Here is a 24,371-nt window from a genome sequence, read left to right as displayed (position 1 = left end):
AAACACAACTATGACCAATGAAAGACAGACTGTTGCTGGCCTAGCAACAGGGACAACTCGCTCTCACAAGACCATAGAGACCATCCATCTCACAGGCTGACAAAGAAACATTATTCTTCCATTCTGACGAAAAAAAAAAAATCCCATGGAATCCAGCTCAAGGCATTAATTCATGATTTACAATCTTGCTCGTTACATTGCTTGTAATAAAGACAATTTTGCAATCGTAATAACACACAGGGCATCTTTCTTTCCTTTTTTTTTACCACTGCTGGAAAAAGCTGTGTGTCTCATGCTCTTTTGCTCAAAGACAAATTGATTTCTCCACTCTACACCCTCCACCCCTCCTTCTCGTTTCTCCAAAACTCTCACTAGGGTTTCTCCTGATCTCCCTCTTCTGTGTAATTTAGGCACTCCCACAGTAATGGACACCCTACTCAGGGGCAGTGAGTGGGAACCCGGCCCCGCTGCTCCAACGACTGTACTCACAAAGAATCCCAATCAGCCTTTCACATCGCTACCCACATACTACTACAGCTCGGAGGCTCTTTTTGGTAGTGAGGCAGAGAAAGAGAGAGAGAAAGAGAGAGAGAGAGAGAGAGAGAGGCTCCTGGAGAACAAGGAGAACAGGCGCCTGTCTCCTCGGCTGGTCACATGCTACCAGCTGTGCAGCTCCTGGTCTCCCTATGGGAGTGGATGGCATCCAGCCTTCAGCCAGGGATACACCATGTGCCCACCACTACCCCCCCCCCCCCCCCCCCCTCAGGCTTGTCACTGTCCGTTGCAACCTGTCAATCTGCTGACCCCAGCAAGGGGAAGGGGTTTCCTCAGGTTCTCCTCAGCGCAGTGCCATTAAGCATATTAGAGTGTTGATGAAAAATGAAAGTCTGTAGTGACTTAGCCGGGGTTGCTCCCTTGCACTGTGCTGACAGTGCAAAGCTGGGGGGGGGGGGGGGGGGGGGGGGACTACCTGGGTGCAAACATTGGGACTGCTGACTGTCTGAGGTTGTTGAGGACAGCAGGATTACATAATAGAAAACACTAACACATCCGACTGAGGAAGAGCTTCTTACAGCATTGTCTGTCCTTCTCACCGCAACATATGCGCCCATGCCTTACTCGTCGTCAAAGCTATAGTGTTGCTAATGGCTGCAAATCAAATTCCGAAATAACATTTACATCATCCAAATATCCAATTCATTTTAGCTTTAATGCTATGGGTCTCTAGCCCAATATGTTCTGGCATATGGTGTAGGTCACATGACCCTGCACGGGATAAACGGGTACAGAATACAGAATGATTGATGTGATGGACCTTGACATGCTAACCTCAACTACTGCCTCTTTCCTCAATCATCCCACCACATCCATCCTTTCTCCCTCAAGAGGTGATGAAAACCTTGGTTTTAACATCCAACAGCAAAGGATAAATATGCGGCCCTATGACGAACAGCACATGCTTTTTTTTTTTTTTTTTCATCATCTGTTTATTTTCTCAATTACGCTGGGTGAGTCTGTGTCAGCAGCTTTGGGGTTTTGCTCTGGCAAAAGCAGAAAGGGAGGGAAGGAGGGGAGGATCTTTTTCGTGGGGTGCAGAAGTTTCTAGAGGAAGCAATGGCACAGATGATGCCTGTGGGTGAATGCCAATGGAAAACCGGCCTGTGCGATCATTGTGATAAGTGAGAGAGAAATGTTGAAGCTACTGTGGGACAGAGCATCCGCAATATCAAACTGTTTTCTCCTCCTTCCATCCACAAATTCACTAACAGAGCGATTGATGCTGAGCAGCATCGTCACCTGACCATTCATCTTCAGACGGTAATCCACCATGACAGTGTGACAAATGTGACATGAGATTACTTCACTAAAGCTGCAGTGCATTGTGGAGCTTGAGCCTGCCTAAGATGATTCACCTACTGTCACGCCTTTTGTTTGACTATGAGGCTGCTGGATCAACTCAACAGTCTCATCAAGGATTATTAGGGGTTTCAGACAGACACCCAAATAAGCATAGAGGGTTTTGTCCTTGAACCCAGAGTCAGCAGAAACCGATCTTAGAGTGACAATAAAATAAGTACCACAGGAGTGCAACCGGTTTTTTGGTCTCAGCCCACTTAAAAGGACTGCACCAGCATGTTTGCAAGGTGTTAGTATATGAGAACACCAAACCCACCAAAGTAACTCTTGAGATTTCGAAATGCAGCAACACAGCAGTGTTCTACGTCTAAAAACATAAGCGGTCAGACAAAGTTTTTGCCACATTAGCTACCACTTTATTTGGAGATTTAAAAACAAACAAACAAAATGTTTTACCTCATTGAGCAAAACTGTGAGTGTGCACAGCTACGGGAGGAATGGCAGGTCAAAGCTGTCTGTAAACTGTGATAGATGTTTACAAAGGATAGTCTGGGTGATAATTTTACTGTTCACCTTTATTTTCTCTTCAAAATTAATTTGAAAAAACAGTAGTTGTTTTCAATTCAATGAGTCTGATTGTCTGGCTGCTCTTGTTTGTTGCCCGGCTGGACCCACGTTTAGCAATTTTGCTGCGATACATTACATTTTGACTGACCATTTCTGAGTGCATGCTATATAGTTTTTGATTGCTGGGTGTAAACTCTAAAATTGAACAAATGTATTTATTTTTTGTTCAGTATAACTGGTTTGTAGTAAATGTGTAAAATCACTAGTTTGGCCCTAAAATTGTCTCTTTACTTCTTGTATCTGCGGTGACACTAAGCTTGCGACATACAGGAGAGCAAAACTACCCAGACTATGACTACTCTGACTCAACAGATGTGGACCACTGGCTTTTGCGTTTGTCTTCCTCTGCTTTCTGTCTTCCGGTCACAGATTCTGTTTTCAAAGTCCTTGTCTCTGTAATAAATTTGAAAGTTTACTATCCAATAGGGAAATTTCCTTGTTTGCTAAAATTAATTAGCCATGTGCCTAATATTTCTCAGAACCAAACCCCTGCAGTATTTAGCAAGAGAATCTGTGAGCCTTTGGTTTAACAAAATCAAACAATCAGGAAGGGTTTTTTTTTCCACCTCCTACAGAATAATTGCAGGCTATGAAAGAGCTTTCCACTGCTTTGACACAGTGCAGACGTAGTGGAGAGAGATAGGTCTGGCAGTGCTGGACTAGAATATGACAGGCACCACTCTCATTTTATCGAAGTACAGTGGTAGCCTGTGTTCTGTCTAAACCAAGCTAGGAAAGTTGTCTGTAGGAATGCTCATGCAAATATTGACCTTCAATTAGGTGAAACAGACGCCCTCGCTTAGGGGCTGCAATATGGAAGCATCAGCAAAAACATTATACACATAAACAGCGACAAAATATACATAAACATGCAGAGACATACCTACACAGTGTACACAAACACATCTTGTGTAAATACACCTTCCTTTGCAGCGTGAACTGACATCAAATGGAAGACAACTGCAAAAGCTGAAGCTTTTTAAAAGGTAGTTTTAACCTCAAACAGGATGTCAGCACAGCATCAGTAACATCACAAAACCACAACAAAAATGAACCGTTCTAGTTTAACATAACACACACACAGACCAAAATCGGTGGAGTTTTGTGCCCTTTAATAGGGTGAGGAGCAAATGACCTTCCCAAGTGATGGCAGTCGACCACACTCCTGCATAATTAACAGCATCTAAAATGAGGTGTTCTTTATATGACCTTACCTGACAATGTCGGGGCACAGCTTGCCTACAGGGACTCAGCATTAAATAACAAATGCACATGAACGTGTACAACCCACAGCACACATACAGTTCATGCAACTTTTTTCATTTTATTATTTACATATGACATCATTCAATGGTAGCCGTGGTTTACTGGATGATATTGTAAGCTATGACCTAAAAGATAAAAAAAGAGCATGCCCCGGAGCTCTCCACAAGCCAACACACTTCATAGCATGAAGGCTCACCAGGTAAGAGAGCGTTCCTCAAGGCTGAACACAGCGCACCGCAGACTGACAGCGCCAAGAGAGAGTCAAAACAGATCTGGATTCTACCAAAGGGTGTTCCAAAGATTTCACAAGGTTTTTAAGGAGTGAAGCTAAAGGAGGGGGTCCAAAGGTTAGTTCAACCGCTCTGCCTCAGCGACAGTGACATGGCGAGGGAAGATTGTGCTGGAGCATCGCCTGCTGCCTTGATTTGCTCAGCAGATCTGCGGTAGGGTTGGAAGGATTTTCCCCCAAAGCCCTCTTACCCTCCCACAGAGCAGAAATCCCCTCCAATCCTCGTTCGCAGTTACTGCAGGGACGCCTTACATGCTGAGACAAAGGACTCCAGAGAAGGAGGAGATGAGGAGAGGAAAGGAGAAGAGGAAAGGTGAAGAGAGGAAAGGAAATAAGAGGAAAAAGAAGAACAAAAGGGGAGAAAGTGGAGGACACAAGGGAAGAAGAGAAAGGAGAAGGGTAAAGGAAATCAGAAGAGAGGAGAGGAGGGGGAAATGAGAGGGCAGGAGAGGAGGAGGGAGTAAAGGAGAAAGGAGGAGAGGAAATTTAAGGAAAGTATACAAGAGGAGAGAAAAGGGCTGAGAGGGGAGAGGAAACCAGGAGAGGAAAGTAAATTAGAGGAGAGGAAGTAGGAGGAATCAGTTCTAAAGAGAGGACAAATGATCCAATATTCATTCCAAACGGTGATTAATGATTAATTATAAAAGTATATTGTGCTTTCTCTTCTTTTCCTTAATCCTCACCCACCCACACACACACACAAACACATACAATGCGACTGATCTGTGATCTGGAACTGTGTGTGTGCTGAGGGTTGTGGGGTGTGGTCAGAGGGGTACCTTGGGACCCAGAGAAAGAAAGTGAGAAATTTAGAAGAGGTGGAGATATCTAATCGTGAAATATAATACCTCGCCTGCATCACTGATCGATACACACACTAGGGATGTATCCATAGCTAATCTTTCAAGGCAACGAAGAATCCTCACCAGAGAATCTCGTGCCGAACCTCCAGTGGGTGCAGGTTTAGTTCGATCATTCCAATCTGAATATCCACTCAATGATAAGATACTGTTTGATGGGCGTTTATCGCAGGTTTTTTTTTTCCCAAGCAGTCATCAGCTTCTTTCAAGTATTACACAAATCTCAGCAATGAGATTCTGGCCAAACGCTTTCCAGACATACCTGTGGTAAGCAGCGCAAAAGCTTACAATCACACTACAACAATCACTATTACACAACAGTGGCCACTGTGGAAAGTGAAGACATGCACAAAAATACCAATACTACTATACATACTCAATGTTGATAGGAGAAAACAGATTGGAACATACACAGAGAACAATAGAAAATGTAAATCTAGTCAAAATGTCATATTATGGCCTGGTGAACTTTTGGAGTCGTGATGTAATAATAAAGTGGCCTATTTTGAGGGAGGATTGCCATTACAAACAGCACCCAACCCCCCCCACCCGACATTCCACTTGGCCACCAACTGTGCCTAAGTGGGTAATGATTAACTCTTATGAAGGGAGTGTTTGAATCAGTAACCCCCCTGTTACGCGTCCTCTCCCTGCAGTACCTGCCCGGCTGTACATGTACATCATCGTCTACATATACTGTTACATAACCTGAGCCGGCACACACGGATGTGGGCATGCAGCCACACTAACATACATATTCTACGGTACTGACTCTTTGCTCCCTGGCAAACACAAGGAAACTCTATCTCCATTTTGAAGGGGCAGCCAACACACTGGCCTGGGTGAGAGGTTGAGCCGGAGCCAGACACTGATAGACGACAACCCCACCCACCCCCTCCACCCCCCAACCCACGCACACACCCGTCCCGACACACACGCTGACCCAAATGATACAAACGCACACAAAGCTGCGAGAGTAAATAACAGAAAGCATTTCCTAATAAAGAATATATTAACAATGAGAGTGGATGCATGCAATAAAGTTATTAGGCTAGTGGGGCATTTGTGAAGTTGCCAGACTGGCACTCCTGGCCTCCATTTTGCATTGTGTGTGTGTGCATGTGTGTGTTTGCGCGAATGTGTATCCAAGGTCTTGTTCCTGGTTCACTCTGGTCTCTCAGCACTACAGTGGGTCTATTCTTCTCTGGTGCTCCAGAGAACAGGATTAATGACCAGCAGCAGGGACATGAAAAGGTTGTGTCCACCAGCCACCAGGATTTTACAGCCTGGGTGTGTGTCACTGTGTGTGCATGCACGTGTGTGTGTGTGTGTGTGTCACTGTGTGTGTTTATTTTTCTTGCAGGAGACTGATAATGCCATCCCTCCAACATGCTCTCTTAAAGAAAACAAAACTTAAACATGCTTGTACAAGCCGTTTAATACTTTGTGTAATCCGTTGAACCAACAGTCATGCGTCACGCTGAACAGGCTGCACACTGAACATGCGTATTCGCTTTTCTTACAGTGTCATAGGCATCGCACCATCTATTAAGAATTTCACATCAAATTGTCACTCTTACTAGAGAAAAAAAAAAAAACTGCAGATCATCTCCTGATCCTTTGCTCCTGTGTTGCCGTGGTTATCACACCTTGTTATCTGTAGGAGGCGTGTCTGAAGGTTTTAGCAGGAACTCCACGCGACCCTCTCCCTGATGATGGCATTTCATGCATTTAAATCAGCACGTTGCCACCTGCGAGGCTGACTCAGGGTGTGAGAGATGGAGTGAAGTGGAGAGGGTATGCCAGGTGAGTGTGTGTATATGTGAAAGCAGAGATATAGTGTATAAGGTGTTGAGTGGCTCTGTGTTAATTGGCAGAAAACTGCTTTTTTCCATCTGGAGTGTTGCTTGTGCCAGGGAGAGATATAGACGACACACACTCAAACCTGCCTGGCTCACTGAGTGAGGTCTTCAGTAATCAGTGTTACACAGTTACGTTTCGCTTTTATTGTACCTGAACAAACTCATTGCACAAGTCTACAGCTGCGAGACAAAGCTTTTTGTAAGGAACTGGCATTGCTAAACTGTTGACTGGTATGAAAACAGGTTCTGCAGCTATATAGATAATAGCACATTCATCTCCAGCTTTAAAGCATAGTAATTATTCTTAACAAGCCACCTTCTAATATTTTTGCCAAGTTACAATGGTATAAAAATATCAGTGTAAGTCGGACTAGCAGCTTTTATCCCAATCCATGTTGAAACCATAAATGGCAGTAATCCCTAAACCCTAGATCAAATGCTTCAGGATGTCCAACAATCTTGGAAGTTTGTAAGGGAACGGAGCGGCGCTCTCTTTGGGTGCCTGCTGAGCTAGCGCCTTTCTTCAGCCAGCACCACAAGTGGTCTTGATCCAGGCCAGAGCGGAGAACTGTAAGGCTGCCACTTTGTGCTGATTCAATAAGAAATAATTACATATTGGCCTCTCTCCACTCATCCCCCTTTACCACCAGTGCCTGACACTTTACTGTATTCCTGTGCTGTAAGTTGTACTACAGACCCAGAACTGGAAGAGGAGACTGCAGCACTGCTGTTATTTTTTTTAACATCCACATTCCTCTGGATTGGATGGTGAGTTGCATTTATAGGCATATTGAACCTCCAGAAATATATTTTAAAAAATCCCAAAACAAATAAAACACAGTTTCTCAGCAGCACTTGGCTTTAGAGCAGACAGCTGTGCAACCACTGTGATGAACCACTGTTCATCTACATAGAGCAACACATTTCAAGTGCTATCCTTACCTCACTTCCTGCCAGACTGGCATTAGAGCTAAAGAGTGCAACAACTCTCTTATATAATATAAGACCTTTTCTGTCAGCTTTATATTTCTTTTATATATGCTCACGGTTGGATAGATAGATAGATAGATAGATAGATAGATAGATAGATAGATAGATAGATAGATAGAAAGAAAAATGCAGCTACTTACTCAAGGTGACTTCCTGCTACTCTGTTGTTCAGCAAATTGATGGAGTATATATCGTTTATAAGGAAACTATTTTCGCCCAAAAACTCTCACACAGTCATTCATCGTGTCCGTATCCAAAGTCCATACTACAATAATATTGTCGTTCCCTTGCTGTGTAAAGGTGAACCCTGTGTGGGAAGTGTGATAATAAAACAGCTTAAATAATAGAGGGGCTTAACTTGAAGTAGAATAGGTGTTACTTACTGAACGGCCGCCAAAATAAACCTGTTTGGGTCCCAAACTTAGCCCATCTATCATATAAAAGCTGGTGAGTACAAAAGCATGATGTCATCCTCTAAAAATCTGGCAAGTGTAGGTGTAGCCCATGAGAAATAAGTTCACGGGCCCGATCGTGAATCTTACATTTGTGCGTATAGGCTGCGTGCGTGCGCGTGTGAGAGTCCGCACTGTTGCTCTCCTCAACCGGTTTGTCATTTAGGACAAACGGGGGTGAATGAAGGTACATGATGAAGCATATGCTGTCAGCTGTCCGCGCAGCGCCCCCGCCGCTGCTTCAGCTCAAAATGCTGCGCGTAGCTGCTGTAGTTTGGACCGCGACAGTCCACCCAAACCCCTGAACTGACTGCTGCTGTGGTGCGCCGCATGCTACCCATCCTCACTGCTTTTTTTTTTTAAACTCCGTTTATCATTATAACACGTAACGAGGCAACTCAACTTCATGACACACTCTTACTGTGAAAACACGGGTGGGATCCTGCCTTCAACTTCACACCATACTACTCCTCCCTCCCTGTGACAGCCACTGCAACACCACCGAGCTTAAGTCATAAACACAGCAATAATAATAAGGTTCATATTTACCAGCTTGCTACTGTACGGGCGCTGCAGCCATTTATCCCGTAGTGAAAGGGCCAGAAGTCCGCATTTCCTGGATTGTGATGCGCTAGATCGAGCTGCTCTCGGTGCCCGCGTTCCTGGGGAGGGAGAGCTGGAGGGGCTCGGGGTGCTTCCCACTGTTGTGTCAGACCGGACAGCGATGCCACATTCAGCTGATCGCCACAACAAAACAACATCTCGCCCTACGCAAAGCACACTCAGCTGCTCCGCACCACCCCGCACGGCAGTTTCGGTGGACACCGCCCCCTCCCTCTCTCTCAGCCTCAACCAGTGGGGTGGCGCGCCGAGCCCGCCTCATGAATAATCATGAGCTGGCGGAGCCGGCGATTGGTTGAAAGGAGCAGTTCCTGGTTAAGGATATTAATTCCAATTAGCCAGGCAACCTCATGCAGTCGCTTAAATGAGAATAGGAGTTTATGAGAGTGATGTAGGAGACCATGCACCCTCTGATCTGAGCTTTCAGCTACAATATTTCACCTCCACACACTTATACCACCACACACTCCTTCCTGCTATAGCCCAAGAATGAATAGCCAACGTTAAGTGGTGTTGACATAGCATCACACACAGCAGAGATAATAATGGAGGTCAGGATGTGAGGCCACAAATCAATTAACTTCTCCCAGCTGACTGTGTGAGCTGTTGCAGGATCAGAGGCAGTGTTTTGCACATTTTTTTTTTTTTTTGCACACATCTCAGTGCTCAGAGCATTCCTGCTGTTCTGATGACCCTGTCTGTCTGACCCGAAGAGGGTCAGATACAGTAAAGGGCAATGAGAGAAGCAGGCCCGACTGTAGCCGTAGCTTGGTAACCCCGGAGATCAAATGGTGTTGCATAGGTCAGTGAACATCAGAGCTCACATGTGATGGTAACTGGCAGCACACCTCATCATTTCAGCTTACACATCACTGTCATGGCACACAGGGAGGAATAAACACATGGAGGAATAAAGCTGCTGTGAGGACAATGAGACAAACAGCAGCTGAATGATTACATGTCATGTCATGATGTCTTGTAGAGGAGAACCTGATGCAGAATAAGTAACATTTTGTCCTCTCCGCATAAGAGGGTACAGTTAGACACACTCTTTTGTGTCTCATATTTTCAGACCTGCCTGTGCATCTGCATCCAGCACGCTGACTCTTTGTTCCTGGCGTTGAGAACAGCGCCGCAGCAAAGAGGAAAGGGAAGGAAAGGAAAGGAAAAGTGGGAGGGGAGGAAGGTGGGGGAGAGGTGTAGAAGAAGAGGAGAGGAGAGCAAAAAGAGAGACAGTGGGAGGAAGTGAGAGACAGAGCAGGAGAAGGTGGAAGGAGTGCAGGGACATGCTGTGGTGTGAGCGCTCCGTACTGCTACAATATGACTCTGACAGGCTTATGTAACCAGACTGGCCTGGCATTTGGCTCACAGCAGACGCCGGCTGCACTGACTGTTATATAACTGCATTAGCTGCTCCTCTGAGCTGAGGGAGAGCATGCGCACAGGAGAGCCCTCCACACACACACGCGTTCACACACACACACACAGACACAGACACACACACACACACAGACACACACGCATGCACACACACACACACACACACACACACACACACACACGTTCACACACACACACAGACACACACACACACACTCAGATTTTTAGATTTCTATACTTCCAGTTTAAGACAGAGTGACTACATTGCACTGCAGCCAGAGTGAGAGGATGGATGCGATTGTACACAATGAGGAAAATAACCCTACCAAGTCCCGGGGAAGTTCATTAGTTCATTAAAAACAAGCACATCTATTAGTGCCCACATTTTACTTGCTGGAGACAAACTATGTAGTGAGTCCGACAGGCATCAGCATCTTCTCTTCCCATCAACCTGCAACAAGTTTCCCATCCTGAAAAGCCTAATTGGGGCTTAATGTTTGGTAAATGTTTCCAGTGCACATGCAGTATGCCAGCAGGGCCCAAACTCAATTAGCTCCCCTGCATGCAGCACATAATTTAATGGGCCTGGATCCCACTCTTAAAACCCAATTACACCTCAGACAGGCATTTCCAGTCATTCTGTCAAAGAGGTGGTCAGGGATACGCAATCCTCTCGCAAAACAATGCTTATCCAAATCAGCATCAGGAGCAGCTGTACTACTCATTTATTGTTTACTGCTCATTTAGGTTGTAGTAATTAGCACTGAATCGAAGCTTAAAAACTGTGCTGACTTATGTAGAGAATGACCTTATTCTTGACGAGTGAATGCAAAATACAGCTAAATGCTGACATTTCCCAGCCAACGTGGGAACAGGCAAGTGGAGATTAAGGTCAGGGATAACACTGCAACTGATAACCATTGTTTCAGTCAATCTGCAATTAAAAAATCCCAGGATACCTAACCAAGCATGGCTGCAGAGCTACACTAAGTGGTTCATAATCAGCACTTTACAGCCTCTGATCTCTTATTACAGCGACAAATTGCATCTGATGATAACAGAGGAAATGAAGGTGGGATTTATGACACTGGAGCCAATGGCCAAAGACGGAGAGTGTCTTAAATCTACCCTAGGAGAAAAATCCAGTTCACACTTGTACACCTGATGATAACAGGTGGAAATAAAAGTGCGATTTATGACGCTTAGCTAATTTGTTCTCAGAGGCTGTTGGCTGTGTTCAGAGGCTGTTAAATTTCAATGGGGCTAATGGAAGAAGAGTATAGTGCGAAGAGTTCTTTAGTCTCAAGAAACTCAGTCTGGTGCTTTTATACAATAAATACTTCAATCACTCACAGAGAAATGAAGGAATAGGAGGTGAGTTTACGAGAGTGAAGGCAGTTCTTAAAAGAGTAAAGACTGAGATTATGTTTAGTCTGGCTGCAGCGATAAAACTGAAACAATTAAAATCAAAACACCAGAGGTTTGGAAGGAGATGTTGCCTGTCTGCTCCTTTTCCATCACATCTGTTGGTTTGGTAGTGAGTTTACTACAATGTCTAAGTCTCTTTTGAAGATGATGATTGCACAAGACTCAACAGACAACCCCCCTCATCCCACCTCCTCTGCGTGTCTGACCCATGAAGTGAAACCATGTGTCAGGACAGTGAGCACTGCAAAGAGACAAGACAGGACTTCCACTTTGCAAAACATTCACGCGATGAGGACAGAGGGTTTAACTACAGAAAAAGACTAGGCTTGCGACTTTCAGCAGTGAAACTTAAGGAGTGTTTGTAATGGCACACCACACTGTTTGCACACTAATTTAGCTAAATCTGTATCAGTTCTTTTTTCTGTCAATGAAGCCTTGTTGAGGAACCACATACTATTTACAGCATGCAACACTGGAAAATCATGTTTTAAATTTATTCTAATTGAAATATCTTTACCTCATATTTAGTTTGTATCAATACCGCATTACATCATGTACTTGAACTTATGTCCACTCCCTTCTGATCCAATCTGTATTACTACCCGTTTTCTTTACTGTCTGTTAATTGTTTTTTTTATGGTTTTACGGTTGCATGCTGTTGTCCAAGTCTTTGTTTTCTCTGCTACACGTGAAGAAAACGAAAAATTCAGTCTCACAGCTACACTGTGACACAATCCATCAACTCAGGATTGTCTTAGAAAGGCTGAGGGGGGTGGTGCTGTGAGAGGGTGGAAGTCGACAGGAGGTAGTGTGTCCTGAGCGGTTCCAGACAGTGCCAACTGGATTGAGTGACTGTAGCAGCCAAAACCAACATGTCCCGTCTGCCAACCAGGCAAGAAGGAAATAACACAGCAGAGACTGTAAGCACTGGCGCGCACACTGCTCTGTCGCCGCACCAGCACAAAAGACAGGTCACATACATTTACTGCTGCAATTTACAGCTAGGGAAAAGGAGTGAGATCTAGTCAGAGCTATACTGTTCCGTCTAGTGGTACCCCAGTGACCCTTTAGAGATAAGGAGATGTTAAGTATAATCAATAACATCCATGCAGCACTTAAAGCACCCTAAACATAAACGTAATAATTACCTTTCCAGTAATTACAGCTCCTCAGTATATCAATGGTAAAACATCATCAAATGTAAACAAAAAAAAATGTCTTCCATTACACTTTTATCAAATTATTTTGTAGGTTTTACATTCCATCATCATCTCTTTGACATTTTTCATGCAACTGTAAAGTGACTGAGTGAAGGTTTTCCATCTTTATTAAAAATAAAATTTATACATTAATTACAATATTAATTCATGCCAAAAGCCTATGCCTTATGGCATGCAATGACTGACTCACCACAATGTGTAAGGCATAATAAGCACGTCAACATTAGTGACTTTTTTTGAAATGCTGAACTACAAAAAGGCACTTAATAGTGTTCTGAAATATTGCATGTTATGATCTAACGTTGGCAAATCTGTGTAAGTATTTTTTCTTTGTAGGTGGATAATGGTAAAATACATTTGACATATGTGATAAACAAAATTAATATAAAACGACTCAATTTATCACGTCACCTGGAAAAATCTATTCACAATATTCACATGCAGCCAGAGAAACAGGAAGTCTGATTTGTGTGTGTGTGGGTGTTGAAGTGTTGGAAAAGAACATAACATAGACAAAGGATAACATTTACAGGATTGTACCAAAATCATTTTTCACAAGTACAAAATATACTCATCTTATTTTAACTCATTCCGTTCATACTGAAATTGAGGTAACTACTATATAATGCATAAAATTACGTAACACCATTACAACCATCAACATACTATGCAGCTCATTACCATTTAAGAGCAATTTATCATTTCTGAAATGCTTCATTATTGTTTTTTTTTTTACATTACAACATTTAAAATACCTTTTCTCTAGACTCAGTAGCACACTCTGCAACATTCTGGAAATAATGGTGTCTGTGAGAGCGCAGGTGGCGTGGAGTTAACGCCATCACCTCCTGAACCGTATCGCTGCACATTGCATGATGCTGACTGCTATGGATCAATACAAGCCTCCCTGCTGCAAATAGACTGCTATACAGGTACAGACTGTTACCGTGGCTGTACAAGGCCAAACACAGTCAGACATGAAAAGGCTTAGCACCGCAGATTAATTACCTATCGTGAAGAAGGCAAGGAAGAGCTGAGATTAGACTGGTTGTATATTAGGACTCTCTGGATCAAGGTGCGATGACGTAGATTTGCATACAGCCCAGCAGCAAAGGGGAAGCCCTGTTATGATCTGTGGGGTGTGTCATATTAGTCTTATCTAACTCTCACACTCACCTCGCTCTGGGGCTCCTAAAGAGGGCTACCCTGGTTGCACCAGCACTAAGAGTCCAGCTAATCAGACAGGCTCCAGACTTGGCCAATCAGAGAAGTCTGATCTCAAAGGCCTTAAAAAGGGAATCTGTAAATGAAACGTCTGAGGTATTGAGAAAGTGCCTTGTTGCTTTGTGATAGTCCAGTAACTAAAATTCAGCAAAAATATAACAGAGCTCATACAATCATGCCACATCAAGGTGAGTCACTGGCAAAGAAAATACCTTCTTGTGGCTAACACCAGCATCAAACAGGCTAACTAATAAAATCAATTTACACTTTCAAACATCTGTAGTGATTACAACACTCAAACATACTGAGAAAAGTAAAACAATAGAAACACAATAGCAAAAGTGTTCATCTGGAAAAGAAAAAATAATAATTTTAAGTATTTCCCTTATAGCATCCTTCCTATTTCCTTTATAGCATCCTTCACACTGCCTTCTACATTAGGCACGAAAACAAACAAACAAACAAACAAACAAACAAACAAACAAAAAAAGCCAGAATCAAAGACAGCCAAAAGACAAGGCGTGCTCAGTTGAAATCCCTATCAGGGAAGATGAGTGGGGCGATGAGGGTCCAGAGGTAGAGGCCAAGGCCCAGCCAGCTGGAGCTCATCTTCACCCACACAGCAGGCATACTGCTCTGCATGGCCTGGGTGGTGGTGTCCGGTCTGAGTGAGGATGCAGAGGGAAAAGTACAATTTAGAGAAACCAACTCAACATAAAACATCTATTGGAATCAATCTTCAAAAATTTTTCCTCTGAGGGCTTTTAATCAAGACACTGTGGTGGATGAGTTTTTTCTTTTATAGAAAGATGATTGTGGAAATATTCAAGTTGTGCAGGATGAACGAGTACTTCCAGGTGAAGTAATGATGTGCCCTCTGGTGGCCAAAGTATAGGTCTGCAATGCCTGAAACCTAATAATTTCAAAACATCTGGCCATCTTAGAAACATCAAACACAGGTGTTTTACTTTTTGCTGTTGTTGCTCTTGAGCTCATTATTTTATCAGATGCAGATTTTAACATTTTTTTCTGTTTTTAAGCACTTTTACTTCCCTCCAGTCACAAGTCTAACTGTCTAACCTTTGGGCACCTGTTGTTGGATGTCAAACAATATGTTGAGGAGAGACACTTACTGGTACCAGTTGGTGAGAGTCATCATGATGTACAGAGAGGCCAGACAGAGGTGGAAGTGGAAAAAGGAGTAGTTGTAGGTGACTTTCTCTTCCTCATTGTCCACGGCTCTGCGTATGCCGTCCTCTCCCACTACACCCTCTCCTCCACCCTCTCCTCCACTCTCCTCTGTCTGCATCAGCTTGTTTACCTGGGTGTTGCTGGACGAGCGAATACTAAGGGAGCAAGATGGAGAGCGAGTTTTGCAAAAAATATAAAAATAATAAAAAAAACAAGAGAAGAACAATTTGAGACAGTAAACCTACCTGGCATAGAGAGTGCAGAAAAGAAAGATGACCAAACCTACGATGCCCTGGGCATCCCACCACTGCACCTGTCCTGTAGTGCCATCACCAGATGGTACAGTGGTGCTGATGTTTGACACTAGACTCAATAGGCTGGGGTTACAGTTCCGATCTAAAACAAAAAGTATACACATACAGCATTATTATACAGTGAGCCTGTTTACACTTGATATATTCTTGTATCTCAGAGCATCTGAAATCCATTTGACTGTAATGGCAATACATAAAAAAAAAAATCTTATGTAAATTAACTCATGCATTTGGCAATATTAATATAGTAAAAACAAAGTAAATGTTTTCCAGTTCATTAATACATTACTCTCATTAAGACTGAACTAAATGCTGATGTTGAGCACTTCTCTACTGTTTACTAATGTTTTTTTGCTAGTCTGTCTTGTGTTAGAAAAAAAGCAGCTGTTGCCTATGGCATCTAGCAAAAAGAAAAGTTTGTGCAACATTCATAAAATATGAGAGTTTTCAGAAAAGGCAAGGCCAAGTAGCACTTTCCAAAACAAAAGTGAAATCCAGTTCTACATGGACAGAGATGTGATTTCAATGTCACATGTAAAGAGATCTCAGATGCCTTGTGTAGATAAAACTAAAGCTAATGCATGACAGCAATTGTGGAGTCTACCAAAAGGCAACTGAGCACTAGCTGTACAGTCACCACAAGCTTGCCCATTGTTGTCATTTACTAGGCAAAGACAGATCACATGACATGAGATAAGGAAGGTGTGCTAACTAGCAGTAAACAATGCAGCTCTTTGTTCCTATATCATGTCAGGGAAGACTCACCCATGTGGTCAAAATGCAGCAGCAGATAAACAGCAAGTGCATAAATTTAAAGAAAACAGAGCATAATCACATCTGAGCATGCAACCAAAAGCTACAGAGGAGAACTGTGGTATAAATCATCGGGAGACTTACTTGGATTGTTGGTCATTGCAGACCAAGTGACATACATAGTGTAGAGGGAGATGAGTGAAGCCTGGAGCAAACCAGAGTGTGGCTGAGCTTCCTGTATCACACAGGACAAAAATACAGCATTACAGACTTTCACACAACACTGTGTTTCAGACTTTAAAGACACTATGAAATAAAACTCTTCACATAATAAAAAACTGATGCATGTAAATAATTTATTCTTTGACTTAACTGGTTATACAAACTTATAACCGCATGTGAGATGGAAAGACCTTTGACTGGAAAAGCAAAACTAATGCTGCGCTGCATTCAAGAAATTGTTTAAATAACTAACTGTGGTCAGATGTGAGTATTTCTATTAAAAGTGCAACTGAGAGTGTAAAAAATTATCTATGAAGCAGGGGAGACACATGGTTTATTTTCAATTTGCCATATTATAGTCTACTCAGTGTAAAAAAATACAAAACCCTTTTCCTCAAAGGATTGAATAGCAAGGACAAACATAAGGCCATGTCCATCACTAGTAACAATAAATGTGAAGACACCATTCTCCTCTCTCCTTCTATCCACAATAGTGTTTTAATACTGTTTTCAAAGATTTCACTGCCCACACTTGAATGCAAAAACAATATGAAAGCTGTGTATTTTATGCCACTGTATGTTCTCAAAGTTTGTCTGACAGTATAAATGCAAATTGACATTATTTGTATTTCTTGGAATGAGTTGTAGATGACAGAAAGTTGTTATGTCAACTCTGGAGAGGATTTCAAGTACGATTTTTAGAGAAAGCCACAAAATAATTGTGTTTTCAAATGTATCTGCTTTAGTTTGGTTATGGCCAAAGGCTGTTCTATACTGTACCTGTATCTTAGGAAGGATGGAGACAATGGATATAATGATGCAGAAGATAAGGTTGAGGCTGATGAAGACCTTGTGCTCTGTGCAGTCATCAGACTGTGTGTAGTAAACGTAGAAAAGCACCACAGCAGTGATAGCCAGGGCATAGTAGATGACGGTAAAAGACAGCAGGCCTGTAATTTACATAAGCATAGATTAAAATTAATTGCTTAAAACCACAAGTATAATAAAAATGAGTTAATGACTTGGACAGCAGACATCTGTCTTCTAATCAAGAGGCAAGAGTGAGAGACAGGATCCACACACTGTTAATAGCTCCCAGCAATTTTTTAAAATTAAAGTTTCGATCTATTAGAGATATTCATCAGGCACTGTCAAAATCTGACACAATTTGACAGTTGACAAAACTGTCAAAATTTGACAGTGCCTGACAAAGATCCTCTCTCTGACTATTGCTTTAAATTTGAATTATCTAATTCAGCACCTGTGAAAGTCTCTTTGGATATGCATGCTTTACACCCTGTTTGTCCTGTATAATTATTTGACAAATAAATAGTTTAAGATTGGAAGAAACTAGAGCCCAACCGATATATTGGTTGGCCGATTTTATCTGCTGATACTGGCCTATCAAAGATGTAGCACTATCAGCACATATATTCTCAGCTATGCGCTGATATGAATACTTTTATCAAGAAGTAATAATGCAGTGGAAACGCTTGGGTGTAGTCAAGTTATATAGGCTCCATTTTATGTATATTTGATCCTTTGTTTTCATTCAAGTTAATATGTATATACATATATATTTGTTCTTATGTTAAGTTTACCGTTTTAGTGCACTGATTTAATTTTTGACTTTAAAGTTTATTGTTAAACTGTAAAATATCCTGCTTTCATTACATATCTTTTTCACAAGTATATATATATACACACACATACATATAAATATATATGTGTGTAAAAATCAATCTCGGAATTTTTTTACTCCCTTATATTGGTATCGGCCCCAAAAATCCACTATCGGTTGGGCTCTAGAGGAAACGTCTCTTTTCAAGTGAATATTGTACCTGCAAACCAGCATTTGTTGTCACTATTTTCAGCATTTTCTACCCACACCTTGTTCCAGGAATGGGCAAAGTCGATGAGGAGAATAAGTTGGATGATAATGAAGATGAAGGATCCCACTACTCCAAAGTAAAACCACACTGAAAAGTGAACGGATAAAGCTGATACAGTTTCTGAAAACTGACTAAAAAGTCACTGATAAATCACAAACTCAGTTTTGTGTGTGCTCAAGAAAAGGATAAAATATATTTATATTTATTGTAATTTAACAGAGCATGTTAGTACCAGTATGAAATGTTCCGTCAGGGATGAAAAAAGCTCCCACTGTTATCCCAACCAGGATCAGAAACTTAAAGAACCAGAACCTGGAAAATAAATAGTTACAAACCCACCATCAGTACAGCAGACAGACAGAAGTAGCACATGCAAATCTACCTCCATCCATGAACCACTGAGTTCCATATAAGGCACTTACCCATTTTGAATGGCTGCACGTGGGTCTTTGCTGCTACGGACGCGAATCATGATGGCGGAGAACAGAAAGAAGAAGCAGGTCATGGCGAAGCACATACGGTACACAGACTTGTAGCCCACAAGGACATCACAGTTGGCCTTGTTTTCAATACCAAGTATAGTGGTTCCTCCTTGGCAAAATCCTGGGATCTACACAAGAAAGTCAGATTAAACTAATTTGTAATTTAGCTCATCTATAACATATTTACCAGAGAAAATATGTATACTTACAATAACATATGGTAAATTTCTGTGAAAATATTAAATTATAAAATGACTGCAACAACTGCATCTTGCAACACATTTTAGACATTTCCTGTATACCAACTGTGTAACCAGAGGATATAGATGCGTCATCGCAACTACTTCCAGTTTCTGATCAGTCAACAGTACAGTCAAGTACATACATACACATTACACAAATACACACACTGATCTCACTTTTCGGAGCTGTGTTTCCATTCCAGGAAGGATCATGATAACAGACACCATGGTCCCCAGCAGCAAGAAGAAGGAGAATACCAGCCTTGTGATAGTGGAGTTATTGGAGGAGGGGCAGCATCCACACAGAAGGCATGGTGCTGAGCCACTCAGACAGGAGGCCTATAGGAAGGGGCATAGGGTGGGAGTGGGAGTAAAAACGATGGACAAGTAAAAGCTTTGGGCTGGACAGGCTTTTATAAATTAGACAAGGGCCAAATGAATGTAAGCAACTGCTTTGGCAGAATGCCAATCACTAATAGGTCTTGGTCCATTAGAAATACTGGGCTGGTATATTATTAATCATAACAGTGAATTTCCAATATGGGGATTCAAGTAGATAAGCATAAACCACAACACGGGCCTATTGTTATCCTTGTAAGTAAATCTAGGGCAGAACTACCCTTTGGCTTTTATGATGGTCACAGGTAAATATATAACCCACACAGAAAGACAGACTCCACTTTATTAATCTAAAGCTACTAACAGTGACCGAGCTAGCCAATCTAACGCTAAACGAACGGTACTCTTGTAGCAGTCTGCCAGTTGTTGTCTCAGAGATAATCCAAAGCATATAAATTCATTTTTTGTCAATAACTTGGTAGTGTTAGCGTAACTATGTGACCTGGCTAGCTGGGTTAAATGTGTTTACACCAGTGCCAAAGGCCCAATCTGACACTTTCCTTGGTGATTCAGTAGCTTGCAAAGCGAACTTTATTCGTATATCTGGCGTTATAACTACCCAGTACAACTAGTATCTGCTGTTATCTTACTAACTAGCTATAACAACAGCTTTTTAGGTTAAATGTCACGTAGGTGACATTTAACCGAACTAATTTATCAGCTAGCTAACGTTACCCTTAGTTTATCTCATCTAGCTAAAAGCTAACGTTAGGACGACAAGAGGGAACAAAAGCCTCCCGTTGATATTTGAGATAATAGTCGTATTTGGATTAGATACTTACACAGCTGGCTAAAGAACACAAGGCCAGACAAGCTCCCATTTTGACATTAAAATGCTGAAATGGACGGTAGCGTATCGACACCTTTCGCTGCACCGTATAATAATACTACAGCCCAGGACACCAAACAGTCGGAAGCTGCTCATCGGCTTTTCAAAATAAAGGTTTTCACGATTGACACAAATGATACATTTTTCAAGATGCAAAACACACAAAAAATAGTATACTGCACCCACCAAGAGACGTTAGTGTGAGTAGGACGAAAAGGAAATTGTTTTAACCATAGTTATTTCAGCGTATAAAAATATGCTGCATTTTTATGAATGATGACAGATCGTTATGTGGTTAAGGGATTGAACTTGTGTAGTGGCACCGTTTATTTCAGCCAATCCAAATTTACTGTAGGTGTGTCTGCTGCACACAGTGAATAACATGATGGTAAATGTGGGGACTTTGAAACCTACCATCTGTTCTCTTGCTCAACACCCCAGAAGCTGCGTGTCTGTTCTTTAAAACTAAGCGGACAGCAAAAGAGAGCCTGTCAGGTGCTGACAGAAGCCTCTTCAAAGCCCCTGCTGTTAGTAGTGCACTAGCACAGTAGGGAGCCAGCAGTGGTTGGGTTATTAATAGTCCCATTAAAACCTAACCTGGAACAAGGAATAATTTCGTGCTAAATACTCAAATAATTTAAAAGCAAGTATGAGCATTGAGTGTTGAGTATTAGTAGGCTGAGTAAAATTAACCAGTTTGGACATTTTCTCAGTTCACCATACACTGAAAGGAAACATAACAAATAATCAGTAGATTATCGACTTTACACTTGAAAATAAACCCGCAAGGTATATAGCCATAAAGCACAAAGTGACCATTGCAACATACTGAGAATATGCAACATGAGTGGGGTTTTCTGCTAATTTTTAAATGCACTGTGTACAATAGGAATAATCTTATGCTACCACAGATCCCAACTCTAGCTATGAAAATAAGTAGACCATGGTTTTCATCTATGAAATACACACAGTACTATACCCGGGGCTATTAGAAATGTTTTCTATCCTCTTCACTGAAATTTCGAGCCAATGAGTGCAACCACTGTCCCGTGCCTAGATGAAAGTATTTCTCGGATTTCCAGCTCAAAAGGTATGACTTAAAAACAAACACTGAATCCCATCTTCCAATATTAATCTAGTGGTAATGTAGAAACTTGTGTTTTATTATAAAGTGGTCCTACACAGCAGGATAAAGGCTTTCTTGATTGTATAGTCTCTAATCCACTTTGGTCACAAGTGCTGACACAGCACTGTTGAGATAGGTCTGTCTATGCGAGACAACAAGTGATCTGATGGATTATACTAAAGATATCATATTGCCACTGTCCACCAAGCTGAATTTAAATTCTGTGAAAATATTACCATAAAAAACATGTTCCTAGAAGCACTTCTTTTATAATACTAGAGTATTTAAATGATAGTGTAAGTGAAATAGCCAACTGTAACATGAATGCTTTTTAATTGCTACATATGCTATGTGAATAACAGACATAGTATTTGCATTTTAACTTTTTGTCAGGTTGATTCCTCTATCCGACACTAGGTAGCAGCATTTAACCAGCATTTTACATTAGAGCCATTCAATTTAAGTAGCTTCAATAAACTACATTTCACATTTGAAAAGATGAATCAGTCAATAACATGTTGACAGTAACAGCAGATGTTCTTAGGCTTGACCTGATACACAGGGTCACATAAATATTTAGAGTTTACCTCTATGACCTATTCCCTACACGTTCCTGCACAGGAGAAAAACTGTGCACACTTATGAACTTAGAACTAATTCTAAACTACAAGAGTCATGAGATGAAGGGACTGCAATTACAGTGAACAGTTGGGGACATAGTTTCTCTGTATGTCATGTCTCCACATGCCACCTTGTACTACACCAGCGGCAGCAACAGTCAAATCTAATCTGTCAGAACATATCAGAGCTGTTTACGAGTCATTCTCATGACCAGAAGGTGTACTGATTCAACAGACACATCTGGTGGCTGGATATACAGGAGGGAAGTCAAATTAAAGCAATTCTTTGTAATGTCAACCCATCTGTGCCATTCTCATCTATCTGTTAGTTTAAGGATGAAAGAAGACAGTGGGTCTGTTTGCAGAACTGAGATTAATATGAGGAATATCAGTCAGTTAATATATTCAATGCATTTCGTTCAAATCTACACTGAGATTAATGTCTGTACTGACAAAGGTGTGGGTATTCAGGCCCTTGCATGCTGCTCAGGTAAAAGATGGCCTGTAAACGATGAAGAAGAGCCAATGGCAGCTGTAATTTCTGTAGCTGTAAAAATATATGACAGTTTTAAAGGATGCATCATTCACATGCATTCAAAGATTTCTTTTGAATTGATCTTAAAGACAGAGATAGTCTACATTTTCAGAGGTTCAGAGGGGCATTTGAAATACGGAACAGTAAATCAAACTCTATAAATAGAATCTATTTTATTGCCACTTCTCACCTCAGATAAGAGTAGGGACCTTCTGGGAGTGAGGAAAGACCATGTACCTTAATTATCCTGATATTTGATAGAACTCTGGGATAAAGTTTTAATATCAGACTTGGTGTATATTGAGTATAGTCAAAGGAAGGGTCAGGGACCCCAAGATTCCTTGAGGATAATGGGGGAAATTGGTTTCCAGAAAAATAAGGTAAGATTTCAGTAGTAATAGCAGTAACACTAATTTATGGCTTTTATAGTTTAAGATAACATTAATAAACAAAGTTGATTAAGGCTGGCTGTAACCAACTTTATCCGAAATGTTCTGGTTTGGGATCACCTATGAGAAACACCCTCCTTACAGTCAGTACAGTGACTAAAAACACAAGTTATTGACTGTTACAGTAGTCCAACACAACAAACAAAAATGTATGCAACCAGTTAATGAATCTACATGTCAAATATTACACCTGATCTGCAAAGATTGTTCTAAAGCTTGTGGAAAAGGAAAATGTTGAGATGAATCCACCTTTATGCAAATGTTTTCTCCCATATACTATTATCTGCTTTCAGCAGCCTAGTTTCTCCGCAGGAATCAAATCCTTTGTGTTTTATTTTTCAGTTTATGAAAAAGAAAGTAATACTGCATAGTGTTTTTTTCTCACCTGAAAGTAAGACTTTGTACAACAAACCTCTGTCATCCACTGGCCGTTTTAGTCACTCGTCCTTTTGAGTGTAATATAATCACCCCTTTGTTTTGGCACTGGCAGCGGTTGGCAGCTGAAGTCTGCCTCTCCATATTCTTGTTCGTTGGACGCCGTTGCCAGGATTAAAAGTTCACTCTCATCCATCACTGCTCTTTCATCACTCACTCTAAGGACATTCTTGTAGTTTTCCCCTTAAGCAAGAGCTGCAACAAAGGAAAAATGTTAGGAGGAAGAAAGATTCCTGTTCAGGATTTTTTTGCTGGGCAATGGAAAAGTGATATTCAAATACATGCAACACTAAATCTAGACAGCATTTTATATTGAGCCTGGAAAAACAAAAGTCAAGTGATGAAACTACTGTATTGTAACTTAAACTCGCCTCATATGAGACACAACATTAAGGACAGTAAAGAAGAAAAGAGTTTGTTAGCACGCTCAGAGGATGTCTGAAAACAGCTGAATGTAAATAGGTATATTTCATAAATAAGTCCATTGCCAGTTTAATGACCCATGAACCTTAATATACTTTTGGGCTATGATGAAAATCTCTTTTCAGCTACTAATGGCAGGGACTGGAAAAATAGGTGTGTTGAGATAAACACTCAAATGGACCATAACACTCTGAGAGGGACCAAGCTCAAAGGCATGAGGTGCCACAGGTGGAATTTTGAAAAAAAGGGTTTTATTTACACAAAAATGAGAAAAATTAATTAAAAAAAAAACAAGCAATAAAGTTCCGGACCCATAAAAGTGAGCCAATGAACAGAATTAAACTCAGGCTATGATAACAAGCCAACTGACCCCCCAAACAAAG

At 41.4% G+C, this 24,371-nt stretch overlaps 2 protein-coding genes across 4 annotated transcripts in view; both read right to left on the bottom strand.

Annotated features, from left to right (window-relative positions):
- Positions 1-9,012, bottom strand: part of hivep3b (HIVEP zinc finger 3b) — a 38,431-nt gene extending 29,419 nt beyond the window's left edge. For 2 of the 3 annotated variants that reach the window (XM_087177512.1, XM_023419762.2), the window contains exon 1: positions 8,753-9,012. The gene's annotated coding sequence lies outside the window, so the exon portion shown is untranslated. Of the gene's footprint in view, positions 1-7,891; positions 7,913-8,752 lie in introns of those variants that run through there. The other variant, XM_087177513.1, reaches the window with a different exon arrangement.
- A 3,929-nt stretch (positions 9,013-12,941) lies between these two features.
- serinc2l (serine incorporator 2, like) lies at positions 12,942-20,509 on the bottom strand. The gene is made up of 10 exons (XM_023419751.2): positions 20,354-20,509; positions 19,350-19,511; positions 18,871-19,058; positions 18,681-18,760; positions 18,398-18,535; positions 17,337-17,506; positions 16,479-16,569; positions 15,513-15,663; positions 15,210-15,422; positions 12,942-14,740 (listed from the first exon to the last, which is right to left on the bottom strand). The coding sequence occupies exons 1-10, from the start codon at positions 20,390-20,392 to the stop codon at positions 14,602-14,604; spliced, it is 1,371 nt and encodes a 456-aa protein (XP_023275519.1). The 5' UTR covers positions 20,393-20,509; the 3' UTR covers positions 12,942-14,601.
- Positions 20,510-24,371: the final 3,862 nt, after the last annotated feature.

This window comes from Seriola lalandi, unplaced genomic scaffold (genome assembly GCF_002814215.2).
Source record: "Seriola lalandi dorsalis isolate HSWRI2012SDOR001 ecotype SW California unplaced genomic scaffold, Sedor1 jcf7180002054609, whole genome shotgun sequence".
Lineage (NCBI taxonomy): Eukaryota > Metazoa > Chordata > Actinopteri > Carangiformes > Carangidae > Seriola > Seriola lalandi.
This window is presented reverse-complemented; position numbering and strand designations above follow the sequence as displayed.

Bases quoted from the DNA above. Each gene is read 5' to 3' on its own strand.
- serinc2l (XM_023419751.2), bottom strand. From the start codon at position 20,392: ATGGGAGCTTGTCTGGCCTTGTGTTCTTTAGCCAGCTGT. The intron at 18,536-18,680 runs GTACTAACATGC...TTCACTTTTCAG, and splicing joins TGACGGAACATTTCATACTG to TGTGGTTTTACTTTGGAGTA. The intron at 17,507-18,397 runs GTACAATATTCA...TGTAAATTACAG, and splicing joins CAACAAATGCTGGTTTGCAG to GCCTGCTGTCTTTTACCGTC.